Below are 15,590 nucleotides of genomic sequence, written 5' to 3'. Positions count from 1 at the left end.
TCTCCAGACATTTATATATTGTCTCTAGCATGGAGAATCATCTCCAGCCATGTATATATTGTCTCTAGCATGGAGAATCATCTCCAGACATTTATATATTGTCTCTAGCGTGGAGAATCATCTCCAGCCATGTATATATTGTCTCTAGCATGGAGAATCATCTTCAGCCATTTATATATTGTCTCCAGCATGGAGAATCATCTTCAGCCATTTATATATTGTCTCCAGCATGGAGAATCATCTTCAGCCATTTATATATTGTCTCCAGCATGGAGAATCATCTCCAGACATGTATATATTGTCTCCAGCATGGAGAATCATCTCCAGCCATGTCTATATTGTCTCTAGCATGGAGAATCATCTCCAGCCATTTATATATTGTCTCCATCATGGAGAATCATCTCCAGCCATGTATATATTGTCTCTATCATGGAGAATCATCTCCAGCCATGTATATATTGTCTCTAGCATGGAGAATCATCTCCAGACATTTATATATTGTCTCTAGCATGGAGAATCATCTCCAGACATTTATATATTGTCTCCAGCATGGAGAATCATCTCCAGCCATTGTCTCCAGCATGGAGAATCATCTCCAGACATTTATATATTGTCTCTAGCATGGAGAATCATCTCCAGACATTTATATATTGTCTCTAGCATGGAGAATCATCTCCAGCCATGTATATATTGTCTCTAGCATGGAGAATCATCTTCAGCCATTTATATATTGTCTCCAGCATGGAGAATCATCTTCAGCCATTTATATATTGTCTCCAGCATGGAGAATCATCTTCAGCCATTTATATATTGTCTCCAGCATGGAGAATCATCTTCAGCCATTTATATATTGTCTCTAGCATGGAGAATCATCTCCAGCTATTTATATATTGTCTCCAGCATGGAGAATCATCTCCAGCCATTTATATATTGTCTCCATCATGGAGAATCATCTCCAGCCATGTATATATTGTCTCCAGCATGGAGAATCATCTCCAGCCATGTATATATTGTCTCCAGCATGGAGAATCATCTCCAGCCATGTATATATTGTCTCCAGCATGGAGAATCACCTCTAGCCATTTATATATTGTCTCCATCATGGAGAATCACCTCTAGCCATGTATATATTGTCTCCAGCATGGAGAATCACCTCTAGTCATTTATATATTGTCTCCAGCATGGAGAATCATCTTCAGCCATGTATATATTGTCTCCATCATGGAGAATCACCTCTAGCCACATATATATTGTCTCTAGCATGGAGAATCATCTTCAGCCATGTATATATTGTCTCCAGCATGGAGAATCACCTCTAGCCACATATATATTGTCTCTAGCATGGAGAATCATCTCCAGCCATTTATATATTGTCTTCAGCATGGAGAATCACCTCTAGCCATTTATATATTGTCTCCAGCATGGAGAATCACCTCTAGCCATTTATATATTGTCTCCAGCATGGAGAATCCCCTTTAGCCATTTATATATTGTCTCCAGCATGGAGAATCATCTTCAGCCATGTATATATTGTCTCCAGCATGGAGAATCACCTCTAGCCATTTATATATCGTCTACAGCATGGAGAATCACCTCTAGCCATTTATATATTGTCTCCAGCATGGAGAATCACCTCTAGCCATTTATATATTGTCTCCAGCATGGATAATCCCCTCTAGCCATTTATATATTGTCTCCAGCATGGAGAATTATCTCCAGCCATGTATATATTGTCTCTAGCATGGAGAAATACCTTCAGCCATGTATATATTGTCTCCAGCATGGAGAATCACCTCTAGCCATTTATATATTGTCTCCAGCATGGAGAATCCCCTCTAGCCATTTATATATTGTCTCCATCATGGAGAATCATCTCCAGCCATTTATATATTGTCTCCAGCATGGAGAATCCCCTCTAGCCATTTATATATTGTCTCCAGCATGGAGAATCACCTCTAGCCATTTATATATTGTCTCCAGCATGGAGAATCCCCTCTAGCCATTTATATATTGTCTCCAGCATGGAGAATCATCTTCAGCCATGTATATATTGTCTCCAGCATGGATAATCACCTCTAGCCATGTATATATTGTCTCCATCATGGAGAATCATCTCCAGCCATGTATATATTGTCTCCATCATGGAGAATCACCTCTAGCCATGTATATATTGTCTCCATCATGGAGAATCATCTCCAGCCATGTATATATTGTCTCTAGCATGGAGAATCATCTCCAGACATTTATATATTGTCTCTAGCATGGAGAATCATCTCTAGCCATTTATATATTGTCTCCAGCATGGAGAATCATCTCCAGCCATGTATATATTGTCTCCAGCATGGAGAAGCAGAATCAAATCAAATCAAGTTTATTTTATATAGCCCTTCGTACATCAGCTAATATCTCGAAGTGCTGTACAGAAACCCAGCCTAAAACCCCAAACAGCAAGCAATGCAGGTGTAGAAGCACGGTGGCTAGGAAAAACTCCAAAACTCCAAAACCTAGGAAGAAACCTAGAGAGGAACCAGGCTATGAGGGGTGGCCAGTCCTCTTCTGGCTGTGCCGGGTGGAGATTATAACAGAACATGGCCAAGATGTTCAAAATGTTCATAAGTGACAAGCATGGTCAAATAATAATCAGGAATAAATGTCAGTTGGCTTTTCATAGCCTATCATTAAGAGTTGAAAACAGCAGGTCTGGGACAGGTAGGGGTTCCATAACCGCAGGCAGAACAGTTGAAACTGGAATAGCAGCAAGGCCAGGTGGACTGGGGACAGCAAGGAGTCATCATGCCCGGTAGCCCTGACGTATGGTCCTAGGGCTCAGGTCCACCGAGAGAGAGAAAGAAAGAGAGAAGGAGAGAATTAGAGAGAGCCAGGATTTTCAAAATGTTCATAAATGACAAGCATGGTCAAATAATAATCAGGAATAAATGTCAGTTGGCTTTTCATAGCCGATCATTAAGAGTTGAAAGCAGCAGGTCTGGGACAGGTAGGGGTTCCATAACCGCAGGCAGAACAGTTGAAACTGGAACAGCAGCAAGGCCAGGTGGACTGGGGACAGCAAGGAGTCATCATGCCCAGTAGTCCTGACGTATGGTCCTAGGGCTCAGGTTCTCCAAGAGAGAGAAAGAAAGAGAGGAGGAGAGAATTAGAGAGAGCATACTTAAATTCACACAGGACACTGGATAAGACAGGAGAAGTACTCCAGATATAACCAACTGACCCTAGCCCCCCGACACATAAACTACTGCAGCATAAATACTGGAGGCTGAGACTGGAGTGGTCAGGAGACACTGTGGCCCCATCCGATGATACCCCCGGACAGGGCCAAACAGGAAGGATATAACCCCACCCACTTTGCCAAAGCACAGCCCCCGCACCACTAGAGGGATATCTTCAACCACCAACTTACAATCCTGAGACAAGGCCGAGTATAGCCCACAAAGATCTCCACCACAGCACAAACTAAGGGGGGGCGCCAACCCAGACAGGAAGATCACGTCAGTAACTCAACCCACTCAAGTGACGCACCCCTCCTAGGGACGGCATGAAAGAGCACCAGTAAGCCAGTGACTCAGCCCCTGTAATAGGGTTAGAGGCAGAGAATCCCAGTGGAGAGAGGGGAACCGGCCAGGCAGAGACAGCAAGGGCGGTTCGTTGCTCCAGAGCCTTTCCGTTCACCTTCACACTCCTGGGCCAGACTACACTCAATCATATGACCTACTGAAGAGATAAGTCTTCAGTAAAGACTTAAAGGTTGAGACCGAGTCTGCGTCTCTCACATGGGTAGGCAGACCGTTCCATAAAAATGGAGATCTATAGGAGAAAGCCCTGCCTCCAGCTGTTTGCTTAGAAATTCTAGGGACAATTAGGAGGCCTGCGTCTTGTGACCGTAGCGTACGTGTAGGTATGTATGGCAGGACCAACTCGGAAAGATAGGTAGGAGCAAGCCCATGTAACGCTTTATAGGTTAACAGTAAAACCTTGAAATCAGCCCTTGCCTTAACAGGGAGCCAGTGTAGGGAAGCTAGCACTGGAGTAATATGATCAAATTTCTTGGTTCTAGTCAGGATTCTAGCAGCCGTATTTAGCACTAACTGAAGTTTATTTAGTGCTTTATCCGGGAAGCCGGAAAGTAGAGCATTGCAGTAGTCTAACCTAGAAGTAACAAATGCATGGATTAATTTTTCTGCATCATTTTTGGACAGAAAATGTCTGATTTTTGCAATGTTACGTAGATGGAAAAAAGCTGTCCTTGAAACAGTCTTGATATGTTCGTCAAAAGAGAGATCAGGGTCAAGAGTAACGCTGATTGACATGGCGGATTATTGAACGTTCTATAAGAGGTGAGACTAGAAAGAATCCTTCAACATATGTTTGGAGTGATATCACGTTATTTGGAATGTGAATGGTGAACTCCCCTATCTTACCTAGGCTTATGTGTTGCTGCCACCCATACTACAGTAGAGATGGATGTGACTGACATTTTTAAGGTGATACTACAAAGGAATATGTGATATGAGTGGTACAATCCTGTGATGTTGTTTACAGTAGGACATGAGTGAATCTCTGCCCATCAACAGTTTGTAAACTCAGTATGTCTCTCCATGCAGTTAGGGTTGAAACAGAGCAGTTTGTGGTGGGCAGTGCCCTCTAGAGGTGGGGTCAGTCAGTGGGAAATCCCCCTTGTGGGACTACTGTTTGTTCTCCAACTGAACCCCCTGTCCATGTGTGTAGAGGCAGGAGGAGGGGTATGGTGGGGTTTTGGCAGTGACAGAGCAGCCCTTCTCCCTAGCCAGGAAAACCAGTGGCGTCTCGGTGGTATAGACCAAACCCCCTATTTGTCATCGCTATTTTCTGGTGAACCCCCTACACCACCATCCACCCAAACCTGCCTAAAAACTTACCCCAGGTTTATATTTTGGCACACAGAGCTCCTGCAGGGCCCTCTGTTTTATTTTCATGTACCTATGGGGATACATAGTCACCCACTCACCCTGAACCACCAATGATTCAAACAGCACAATAGATGCAGTTCTTCCCTTCTTGGAAGACCATTTGTAGAGACAAAGCCAATGTTTATGTGAGACTGTTAAGACTAAAATACACTAAGGCTGCGTTTACACAGGCGGCTTGATTGGTCTTTTGACCAATCAGATTAGCTCTTCTGACGATAATTGGACAAAAGATCATAGTTGGGCTGCCTGTGTAAACGCAGCCTAATGGTTTCCCCTACCTGGGCCCTGGAGGCTCATGGTTTCCCCTGGAGATATATAATCAGTCCAGTACACACAGCCACTGGCCAATAACAGGCCAGAGGAGAACAGGAGAAAGTGCACGGTCATCATCAGTGATCTATCTGTGTGAGTGTTGTTATTCTTGTTCTTGTTGTGTACAGTACTTGTTAGTTACAAGCTCTCCCTTCCCATCTGTCACTGGTAATACTGGACTCATGGCAGATGATGAGGGGTTTGGATGGACTTGGTCTGTAGTTGTACTTTCCCTTACTTTCTCCAGTCAGAGAGTACTAGGAGCCAGAGGGACCACAGCTCAGAGTATATCAGTTGTGACACTCCCTCAGCAGGGGGTCGAAAACAATCGGATGCGTCCGGTTTTCAGGGGAAATGGAAAGAGAGCCTGTGACGCGGCTTCCGCTTTTGGACGTTAACAAGACGACATTACATCTTAACTCCTCCTCCACATTTACTGGATTGGTTGAACAGTGCGGAAGAGAAGTTTGACAGTTTGACCAGAAATAAATAAATGTCGCTCACGCATTTATTTTATGCCTCCTACGTTAGGTTAGCTGTGACAGAACACTAATGTGGTCGCCAGTTGGATGAAACATTTAGTATGCATCTGTAGTTGTAGTAGTTGATTTACGACGTATACAGTCTGATTCTTGTGTGTTGGACACTGCTTCCTAGTGCTCAGGACTGTAGACGATTACACATTAAGACAATTTCTTAATTGACCTCTTATAATGAATGAATAGCTATATGATAAGTTGTTTGGTCTTCAGTGAAGACATAGAGCTTCTTATATGCGTTACCACTTTATGATAGAGAATGTTTATTGTCTCATTTGTCTCTTTATGATTAATGGGATCACTGACTTGGATCCATTGACTCAAATCAAGAATATCCCGTATTCGTTTGGTTTCCCATTTTCTTTGACTATGTTGTTTTTCCCCTGTAGGAGAACCCTCCTCTTGCTCCTGTCAATATGCACAGCAGTACTGTCTGGAGAAGAAGACTACCGAGCACAAGGTAAGCAGCCTACACCTCCTCCCCCGCCAACTCCCCACTCTAACTCCAGCTGTACATTGTAGCAGTATACACCAACCCCGTTCCTACCCCACATCCACTAGCCGTCTCTGTTGCCATGGATTTGTTGTCTCATCATAAAGTGATGTCAACAAAAATGAACAAACTCCTTGTTCTTCAAATGGAAACTGTTTCGCTATGAAAAGTATTGATTGTTACCGGGGCTTGTGCGGGTTTTATAGAGATGGGTCTTAGTTTGACCAAGTGACATTTCACTTGTTGGCACCAGACATTCTGAGAGGGTGGGTGAATAGTGACTCTTGGTTGCAGAGTTGCAGAATGCCAGCACTTCTGATGAGTTGTTGTCATTGCTTTAGGGTTCAAACATGCCAACAGAATGATATTACATAAAATAAGTGATTTATGACATTACCCTAATATCAAGGACAGAAATTCTCCTTGATATGTGTTATTATTGCTCTGTGTTTGTATACATGTATGTATGAGTAATAACATAATGGTGAATAAGCAGGCTGAGGCCAGGGGGTCTGTCTGTCTGCCTGTGAGTCAGAGGGACAGCTGCACATGGGAGCTCCTCTCCTCTTCCAATTCTTTTTTTAAACCCTCCCTTACATGTCTGCTCTTGCTCCTCAGGTCCTAGAATGCAGGTATAGACAACCCAAATAGCTTCCTTCCCTTCTCCCACGTTCCCCTGTGTGTCTCTCTCTCTCATTTCAATTCAAAGGGCTTTATTGACATGGGAAACATATCTTTACATTGCCAAAGCAAGTGAAATAGATAATAAACAAAAGTGAAATATACAATAAAAAAATTAACAGTAAACATTACACTCACAAAAGTTCCAAAATAATAACACATTTGTCTATATACAGTGTTGTAACGATGTGCAAAGTTAACGTACAAAAGGGAAAATAAATAAACATAAATATGGGTTGTATTTACAATGGTGTTTGCTCTTAACTGGTTGCCATTTTATTGTGGCAGCAGGTCACAAATTGTGCTGCTGTGATTGCACACTGGTATTTCACCCAATAGATATGGGATTTTATCAAAATTGGATTTGTTTTCAAATTCTTTGTGGGTCTGTAATCTGAGGGAAATATGTGTCTCTAATATGGTCATACATTTGGCAGGAGGTTAGGAAGTGCAGCTCAGTTTCCACCTCATTTTGTGGGCAGTGTGCACATAACCTGTCTTCTCTTGAGAGCCAGGTCTGCGTACGGCGGCCTTTCTCAATAGCAAGGCTATGCTCACTGAGTTGTACACAGTCAAAGCTTTCCTTAAGTTTGGGTCAGTCACAGTGGTCAAATATTCTCTCTCTGTGTTTCTCTCTCTCTCTCTCACTCTCTCTCTCTCTCTCACTCTCTCTCTCTCTCTCTCTCTCTCTCTCTTTCTCTCTCTTTGTCTCTCTCTCTATCTGTTTCTCTCTCTCTCTTTCTCGCTTTCTCTGTTTTTCTCTCTCTTTCTCTTTCTCTGTTTCTCTTTCTCTCTCACTAAGTACACCAATGAATTAAACTGAAGAGAACAGGGAAACTAAAGGTCAACCAGACTGAGATAATGCTTTAATGTGTTTGGCAACAGCTCTTTCTCTGGACAGATGCAGCGGATAAGTTGATAAGGTGATATCCATCAGTATTCCAGATAATTATCAGGAAAAGAGACAGTGGTTGAGAGGCTTGGTCGGATGATTACATATTTCTGTTTCTCCTCTCTCCTCCCCTCCTATGACCGTTGCAGAACAACAACAAGTTCAATCAGAGTATGTTTAGCTGTCGGTGTTATTGTCCACTGGAGGAGGAACTGCTGTCAATCAAGTTCAAAACTAGTTTCACGTGGTGTGGGTCTCAACACACATTACAGTAATGAGGCAAAAACAAGCCAACAGAAACTACTAGGCTTACATCTGCTAAGGATATTATTATGGTGCAAGACCTTGGCTGACACCAGAGGTGAAAGTATATGTAATTTCTTACCGGTACTGGACACCCAAGTGCGCGCATGCATTTAAATAAATAGGCCTGCTACAAAAATGACAGGATAGCCTACTCTGCTGATACTGACAAACAGATCAATAAAAACGATGCTGTCTGATCCATATGATGGGCCTATGAAAAGGGGAGACATACAATATGACGACCATTTAACCTGGAGGAGGAAATTATTGTCCAAAAACAAGAAGTGGCACTGACCCAGTAATGAAGACAGTGAATATGCACACTCACCGGGGATGTGGCCGATGTTCTCTGCTGGTGCCAATGAGATAGGCTACTGTTCGCCCAATTAAGTTAAAATAACAAAAAGACAGATTGGAGTCTTTTCATTGTCGTCTCTTTACAGCAATAGCCATATCCTTTCCAAATAGTTTTTCCTCGATTGTATTTTTAAATATTGTGATATGCCTGGCTGGGTCTCTGCTTTTCACTGACAGTCACAACTCAACAATACATCTATTTGGTATTTGCAGTGCGCTGCACAACTTGTGGGGCCTTCCGACTGTAGGCTATGTGATTTAAAACAATCCTCAGCAAAAAACAAACAAATGTAAGCTAATGATCCTCATGCTTTCTGGTGTTGTAGCCTATTTTGAATGATTGTATTTATTTCTGTATAGACAGGAGTAAGCTAATTAGGCTATATAATTTTGGCAATATAATTTTATTTACTTTCGGGAAAGCTTAGCTTCCCCTAGCTTTATGGACACACCGCCTATGCCTTTTACTGTGGCCTAAACACAACCAGTCATGATGATTTCATCGGATTGACAAACAATCACTTAACAAAAGCGCTCCTGTAGGCTACCCATGCACATTTGTTCACTCACAAAATACCCAACAGTGCACCGTGCACCTTTTAATTTGATGAATGGAAAGAGACAGCTGTTAAGAAACACCTATGTGTATTGTAATGACATTCTGTGATTATCATTAGGCCTACACTTGTAGCCTGAATTGATGCATCCACTGTTGTCCACTCACGCCTCGGTCTCGGCCACTCATCTCAAGCGTCTCTGCCCCTCACCTCCGCCTTCACAAAATGTAAATGTTCTCCTCAAACTACAACGCAATTTGGAGCGTAAAGCACCTGGTTTCCAGTCATTTCAGTCATTTTTCATGCGGCTGACATGCAGTAATGGTAATGAATGGTAATGGTAATGAATGGTGTCATAGCCTATGGCATATGGCATGTTGTATTAATTGTGATAAGCTCACACTTTACCTATACCCCCACTATTTATTTTGCCGGGACGCCGTACCAGACCGTGCCGACTTACTTTCCCCCCTGGCTGACACTCAACTTGAATAAAACAGTGCACTGATAGGGGCTGGCCACTCAACATGTATATTGTAGAAGACAGGGATATTACAGAGGACACGCCAGATATATTCCATATGCTTCCAACATGAATTGGCTCCACTCCTCCTCCTGAGGCAGGCCTATCCCCAGCTCCACTCCTTCTGAGGCAGGCCCCACCAGCTCCACTCCTACTGAGGCAGGCCCCCCTCCCAGCTCCCCTCCCCTGAGTTAGGCTCAACTCAGGCTAAACCCAGGCAGTCACGGTTGCTCCAAGTCCTTTACCACCACCGATAATACAGTACCAGTCAGAAGTTTGGACACACCTACTCATTCAAGGGTTTTTCTTTATTTTACTATTTTCTACATTGTAGAATAATAGTGAAATATCAAAACTATGAAATAACACATATGGAATCCATTAGTAACCAAAAAAGTGTTAAACAAATCAAAATATTTTATATTTGAGATTCTTCAAAGTAGCCTCTCTTTTCCTTGATGACAGCTTTGCACACTCTTGGCATTCTCTCAACCAGCTTCATGAGGTAGTCACATGAAATGCATTTCAATTAACAGGTGTGCCTTGTTAAAAGTTAATTTAAGTTGGAATTTCTTTCCTTCTTAATGCTTTGAGTCAATCAGTTGTGTTGTGACAAGGTAGGGGTGGTATACAGAAGATAGCCCTATTTGGTAAAAGACCAAGTCCATAATATGGTAAGAACAGCATTACTTTAAGACATGAAGGTCAGTCAATGCGGAAAATTTCAAGAACTTTCTTCAAGTGCAGTCGCAAAAACCATCAAGCACTATGATGTAACTGTCTCTCATGAGGACCGCTACAGGAAAGGAAGACCCAGAGTTACCTCAGCTGCAGAGGACAAGTTCATTAGACTTACCAGCCTCAGAAATTGACAATTAACTGCACATCTCAACATCAACTGTTCAGAGGAGACTACGTGAATCAGGCCTTCATGGTCGAATTACTGCAAAGAAACCACTACTAAAGGACACCAATAAGAAGAAGAGACTTGCTTGGGCCAAGAAACACAAGCAATGGACATTAGACCGGTGGAAATCTGTCCTTTGGTCTGATGAGTCCAAATTTGAGATTTTTGGTTCCAACCACCTGGTCTTTGTGAGACGCAGAGTAGGTGAACAAATGATCTCAGCATGTGTGGTTCCCACCGTGAAGCATGGAGGAGGAGGTGTTATGGTGTGGGGGTGCTTTGCTGGTGACACTGTCTGTGATTTATTTAGAATTCAAGGCACACCTAACCAGCATGGCTACCACAGCATTCTGCAGCAATACGCCATCCCATCTGGCTTGGATTAGTGGGACTATCATTTGTTTTTCAACAGGACATTGACCCAAAACACACCTCCAGGATGTGTAAGGGCTATTTGACCAAGAAGGAGAGTGATGGAGTTCTGCATCAGATGACCTGGCCTCCACAATCACCCAATGAGTTGAACTGCAGAGTGAAGGAAAAGCAGCCAACAAGTGCACAGCATATGTGGGAACTCCTTCAAGACTTTTGGAAAAACATTCCTCATGAAGCTGGTTGAGAGAATGCCAACAATGTGCAAAGCTGTCATCAAGTCAAAGGTTGGCTACTTTGAAGAATCTAAAATCTAAAATATATTTTGATTTGTTTAACACTTTTTTGGTTACTACATGATTCCATATGTGTTATTTCATAGTTTTGATGTCTTCACTATTATTCTACAATGTAGAAAATAGCAAAATAAAGAAAAACCCTTGAATGAGTAGGTGTGTCCAAACTTTTGACTGCTACTGTATGCTATTATTCTGTCTCTATATCATTGTAGACCCCACCACCACCAACACTACACCACCACTACACAGCAGGATCAATCCATCATAAGAAGAAGAGGAGGAGGAATGCAGAACAGAGCAGAATGCTCAGTGACTGACTGAGGGCTGGGCCAGGGCAGCTTGTCTTCACATAATGAGACAGCTTGGAATCCTGGCTAATGTTACCCCAGGCAAAGAATGTCAAGGATATCGATTCTCTTTGCTGTGCAGCTAGCGAGAGGAGAGGAGAGGAGAGGAGAGGAGAGGAGAGGAGAGGAGAGGAGAGGAGAGGAGAGATCTATTGTAGATACTTAGTCGGCATCCCAAATGGTACCGTTTTCCATATTTAGTGCACTACAGGCCCTAGTCAAAAGCAATGCACTAAATATGGAATAGGGTGCCACTTTGGATGCCTATAAAACTAGTCCCCAGTCTGCATACACAACAAGTCCCCGGGCTGCATACACAACTAGTCCCCGGGCTGCATACACAACTAGTCCCCAGTCTGCATACACAACTAGTCCCCGGGCTGCATACACAACTAGTCCCCGGGCTGCATACACAACTAGTCCCCGGGCTGCATACACAGCTAGTTCCCAGGCTGCATACACAACTAGTCCCCGGGCTGCATACACAACTAGTCCCCGGGCTGCATACACAACTAGTCCCCGGGCTGCATACACAGCTAGTCCCCAGTCTGCATACACAACTAGTCCCCGGGCTGCATACACAACTAGTCCCCGGGCTGCATACACAACTAGTCCCCGGGCTGCATACACAGCTAGTTCCCAGGCTGCATACACAACTAGTCCCCAGTCTGCATACACAACTAGTCCCCAGGCTGCATACACAACTAGTCCCCGGGCTGCAGACACAGCTAGTTCCCAGTCTGCATACACAACTAGTCCCCAGTCTGCATACACAGCTAGTTCCCAGGCTGCATACACAACTAGTCCCCGGGCTGCATACACAACTAGTCCCCGGGCTGCATACACAACTAGTCCCCGGGCTGCATACACAGCTAGTCCCCAGTCTGCATACACAACTAGTCCCCGGGCTGCATACACAACTAGTCCCCGGGCTGCATACACAACTAGTCCCCGGGCTGCATACACAGCTAGTTCCCAGGCTGCATACACAACTAGTCCCCAGTCTGCATACACAACTAGTCCCCAGGCTGCATACACAACTAGTCCCCGGGCTGCAGACACAGCTAGTTCCCAGTCTGCATACACAACTAGTCCCCAGTCTGCATACACAGCTAGTTCCCAGTCTGCATACACAACTAGTCCCCAGTCTGCAGGCACCACTAGTCCCCAGGTTGCAAACACAGCTAGTTCCCAGGCTGCATACACAGCTAGTCCCTAGGCTGCATACACAACTAATCCCCATTCTGCATACACAACTAGTCCCCAGGCTGCAGGCACAACTAGTCCCCAGGCTGCATACACAACTAATCCCCATTCTGCATACACAACTAGTCCCCAGGCTGCATACACAACTAGTCCCCAGGCTGCATACACAGCTAGTCCCCAGGCTGCAGGCACAACTAGTCCCCAGGCTGCATACACAACTAATCCCCATTCTGCATACACAACTAGTCCCCAGGCTGCAGGCACAACTAGTCCCCAGGCTGCATACACAACTAATCCCCATTCTGCATACACAACTAGTCCCCAGGCTGCATACACAACTAATCCCCATTCTGCATACACAACTAGTTCCCAGGCTGCAGGCACAACTAATCCTCATTCTGCATACACAACTAGTCCCCAGGCTGCAGGCACAACTAATCCCCAGGCTGCATACACAACTAGTCCCCAGGCTGCATACACAGCTAGTTCCCAGTCTGCATACACAACTAGTCTCCAGTCTGCATACACAACTAGTCCCCAGGCTGCAGGCACAACTAGTCCCCAGGCTGCAGACACAGCTAGTTCCCAGGCTGCAGGCACAGCTTGTTGCCAGTCTGCATACACAACTAATCCCCAGGCTGCATACACAACTAGTCCCCAGGCTGCATACACAACTAATCCCCAGGCTGCATACACAGCTAGTCCCCAGGCTGCAGGAACAAATAGTCCCCAGGCTGCAGGCACAAATAGTCCCCAGGCTGCATACACAACTAATCCCCATTCTGCATACACAACTAGTCCTCAGGCTGCAGGCACAACTAATCCCCATTCTGCATACACAACTAGTCCCCAGGCTGCAGGCACAACTAATCCCCATTCTGCATACACAACTAGTCCCCAGGCTGCAGGCAAAACTAATCCCCAGGCTGCATACACAACTAGTCCCCAGGCTGCATACACAGCTAGTCCCCAGTCTGCATGCACAACTAGTTCCCAGTCTGCATACACAACTAGTCCCCAGGCTGCAGGCACAACTAATCCCCAGGCTGCATACACAACTAGTCCCCAGGCTGCAGGCACAACTAATCCCCAGGCTGCATACACAACTAGTCCCCAGGCTGCATACACAACTAGTCCCCAGTCTGCAGGCACAACTAGTTCCCAGTCTGCATACACAACTAGTCCCCAGGCTGCATACACAACTAATCCCCATTCTGCATACACAACTAGTCCTCAGGCTGCAGGCACAACTAGTCCCCGGGCTGCAGGCAGGTTTAGGAAAGAGAGGACCTCATAAGCACATGAACTCAGACATGAGCACAGTGAGGCACGTTTACTCGCTCAGTCTCTGTATTTTCCAAGGCCTCTGTGGATGGACGAACAAAGCAACCTTCTGGCTGATTCCGAGCAATGGTATTCACCTAAAGCTAGTAAACCACAGACATCCTGACACCAGCATAAAGATAATGGTCACCAATGTCACTGTTTGGATCCCCATTTTAGACTGAATCCTTAATGCTTTTTCCTACGTGTTTCCATGTGAACATGTTAAAAATACAAAAGCTACAAAGGTAAACGTCAGTCACCATCTGTTACCCCTTCCTCCCCACATTTATACCACAAGTTATTGTCTGTTCAATTTGACCCGTGACCAAGGTGAAAGGTGTCGACGTCATACGTCATACATGTGCGACTTATTCTAAAATAGCTGTGTTACGGCTTTGATGTCAGAGCTTTTACCAGTCTGCGTTCTTGACTATTTTCTGTTTTGCATGCCCTCAGCGAAGTTTTCAGTAAAAAATATTTTTTACTTCAGTTTTTACGACCACGTTGAACCTGCTGTGACAACACACTATAGAAGCCTAATTTTAAATTCAAAACACTGGTTGTGTGTGTGTGTGTGTGTGTGTGTGTGTGTGTGTGTGTGTGTGTGTGTGTGTGTGTGTGTGTGTGTGTGTGTGTGTGTGTGTGTGTGTGTGTGTGTGTGTGTGTGTGTGTGTGTGTGTGTGTGTGTGTGTGTGTGAGGCTGAGATCCCTGAGCAGAACCCTGAACAGATCCCTGAGCAAGGGGAAAAGCTTTTTCAAAGAAAGCTAGCATCTCTTGATTAGCAATGAAAATACCTTCCACTGCTCCTCTCCCTCCTCCTCCTCATCCTCCACCATCCTCCTCCCTCCTACTCTCTCCTCACTTCTCCTCCTCCCGCTCTCCTCCCTCCCTAATCCCTCCTTCCTCCTCCTCTACCTGTTCCTCCTCTTACTTTTCCTTCTCCTTCTCCTCCTCTTCCTCCTTCTCCTCCTCCTCATCCTCCTCCCAGGATCTCCCACATTTTCCTGTTTCCTGGATTCCACTGAGTTACTGCCTTAGTCAGCCAGTTTCTCCCTCTCTTACACACACACACACACACACACACACACACATACACACACACATACACACACAGTCAGTAAAACCGTTGAGTCTTGATTCCTTTTGATTTTTTATTATTATAAAAAAAAACATTTCACCTTTATTTAACCAGGTAGGCCAGTTGAGAACAAGTTCTCATTTACAACTGCGACCTGGCCAAGATAAAGCAAAGCAGTGCGACACAAACAACACAGAGTTACACATGGGATAAACAAACGTACAGTCAATAATGAAATAGAAAAATCTATATACAGTGTGTGCAAATGTAGTAAGATTAGGGAGGTAAGGCAATACATAGGCCATAGTGGTGAAATAATTACAATTTAGCAATTAAACACTGGAGTGATAGATGTGCAGAAGATGAATGTGCAAGTAGAGATACTGGGGTGCAATGAAGAAAAAAAACAATATGGGGATGAGGTAGTTGA

At 44.4% G+C, this 15,590-nt stretch overlaps 1 protein-coding gene across 3 annotated transcripts in view; it reads left to right on the top strand.

Moving 5' to 3' along the window:
* LOC120055000 (collagen alpha-1(XXIV) chain-like) overlaps positions 1-15,590 on the top strand; it is a 234,981-nt gene that overhangs the window by 20,420 nt on the left and 198,971 nt on the right. The window contains exon 2 of one of the 3 annotated variants that reach the window (XM_039002817.1): positions 6,205-6,275. In XM_039002817.1, coding sequence (XP_038858745.1) covers positions 6,205-6,275 — 71 coding nt within the window. Of the gene's footprint in view, positions 1-4,318; positions 6,276-15,590 lie in introns of those variants that run through there. The other 2 variants (XR_005477653.1, XM_039002816.1) reach the window with 2 other exon arrangements.

This window comes from Salvelinus namaycush, chromosome 10 (genome assembly GCF_016432855.1).
Source record: "Salvelinus namaycush isolate Seneca chromosome 10, SaNama_1.0, whole genome shotgun sequence".
NCBI classification, from domain to species: Eukaryota; Metazoa; Chordata; class Actinopteri; order Salmoniformes; family Salmonidae; genus Salvelinus; species Salvelinus namaycush.
Note: the sequence above shows the minus strand (reverse complement) of the source record. Positions and strands in the feature narration are given on the sequence as shown.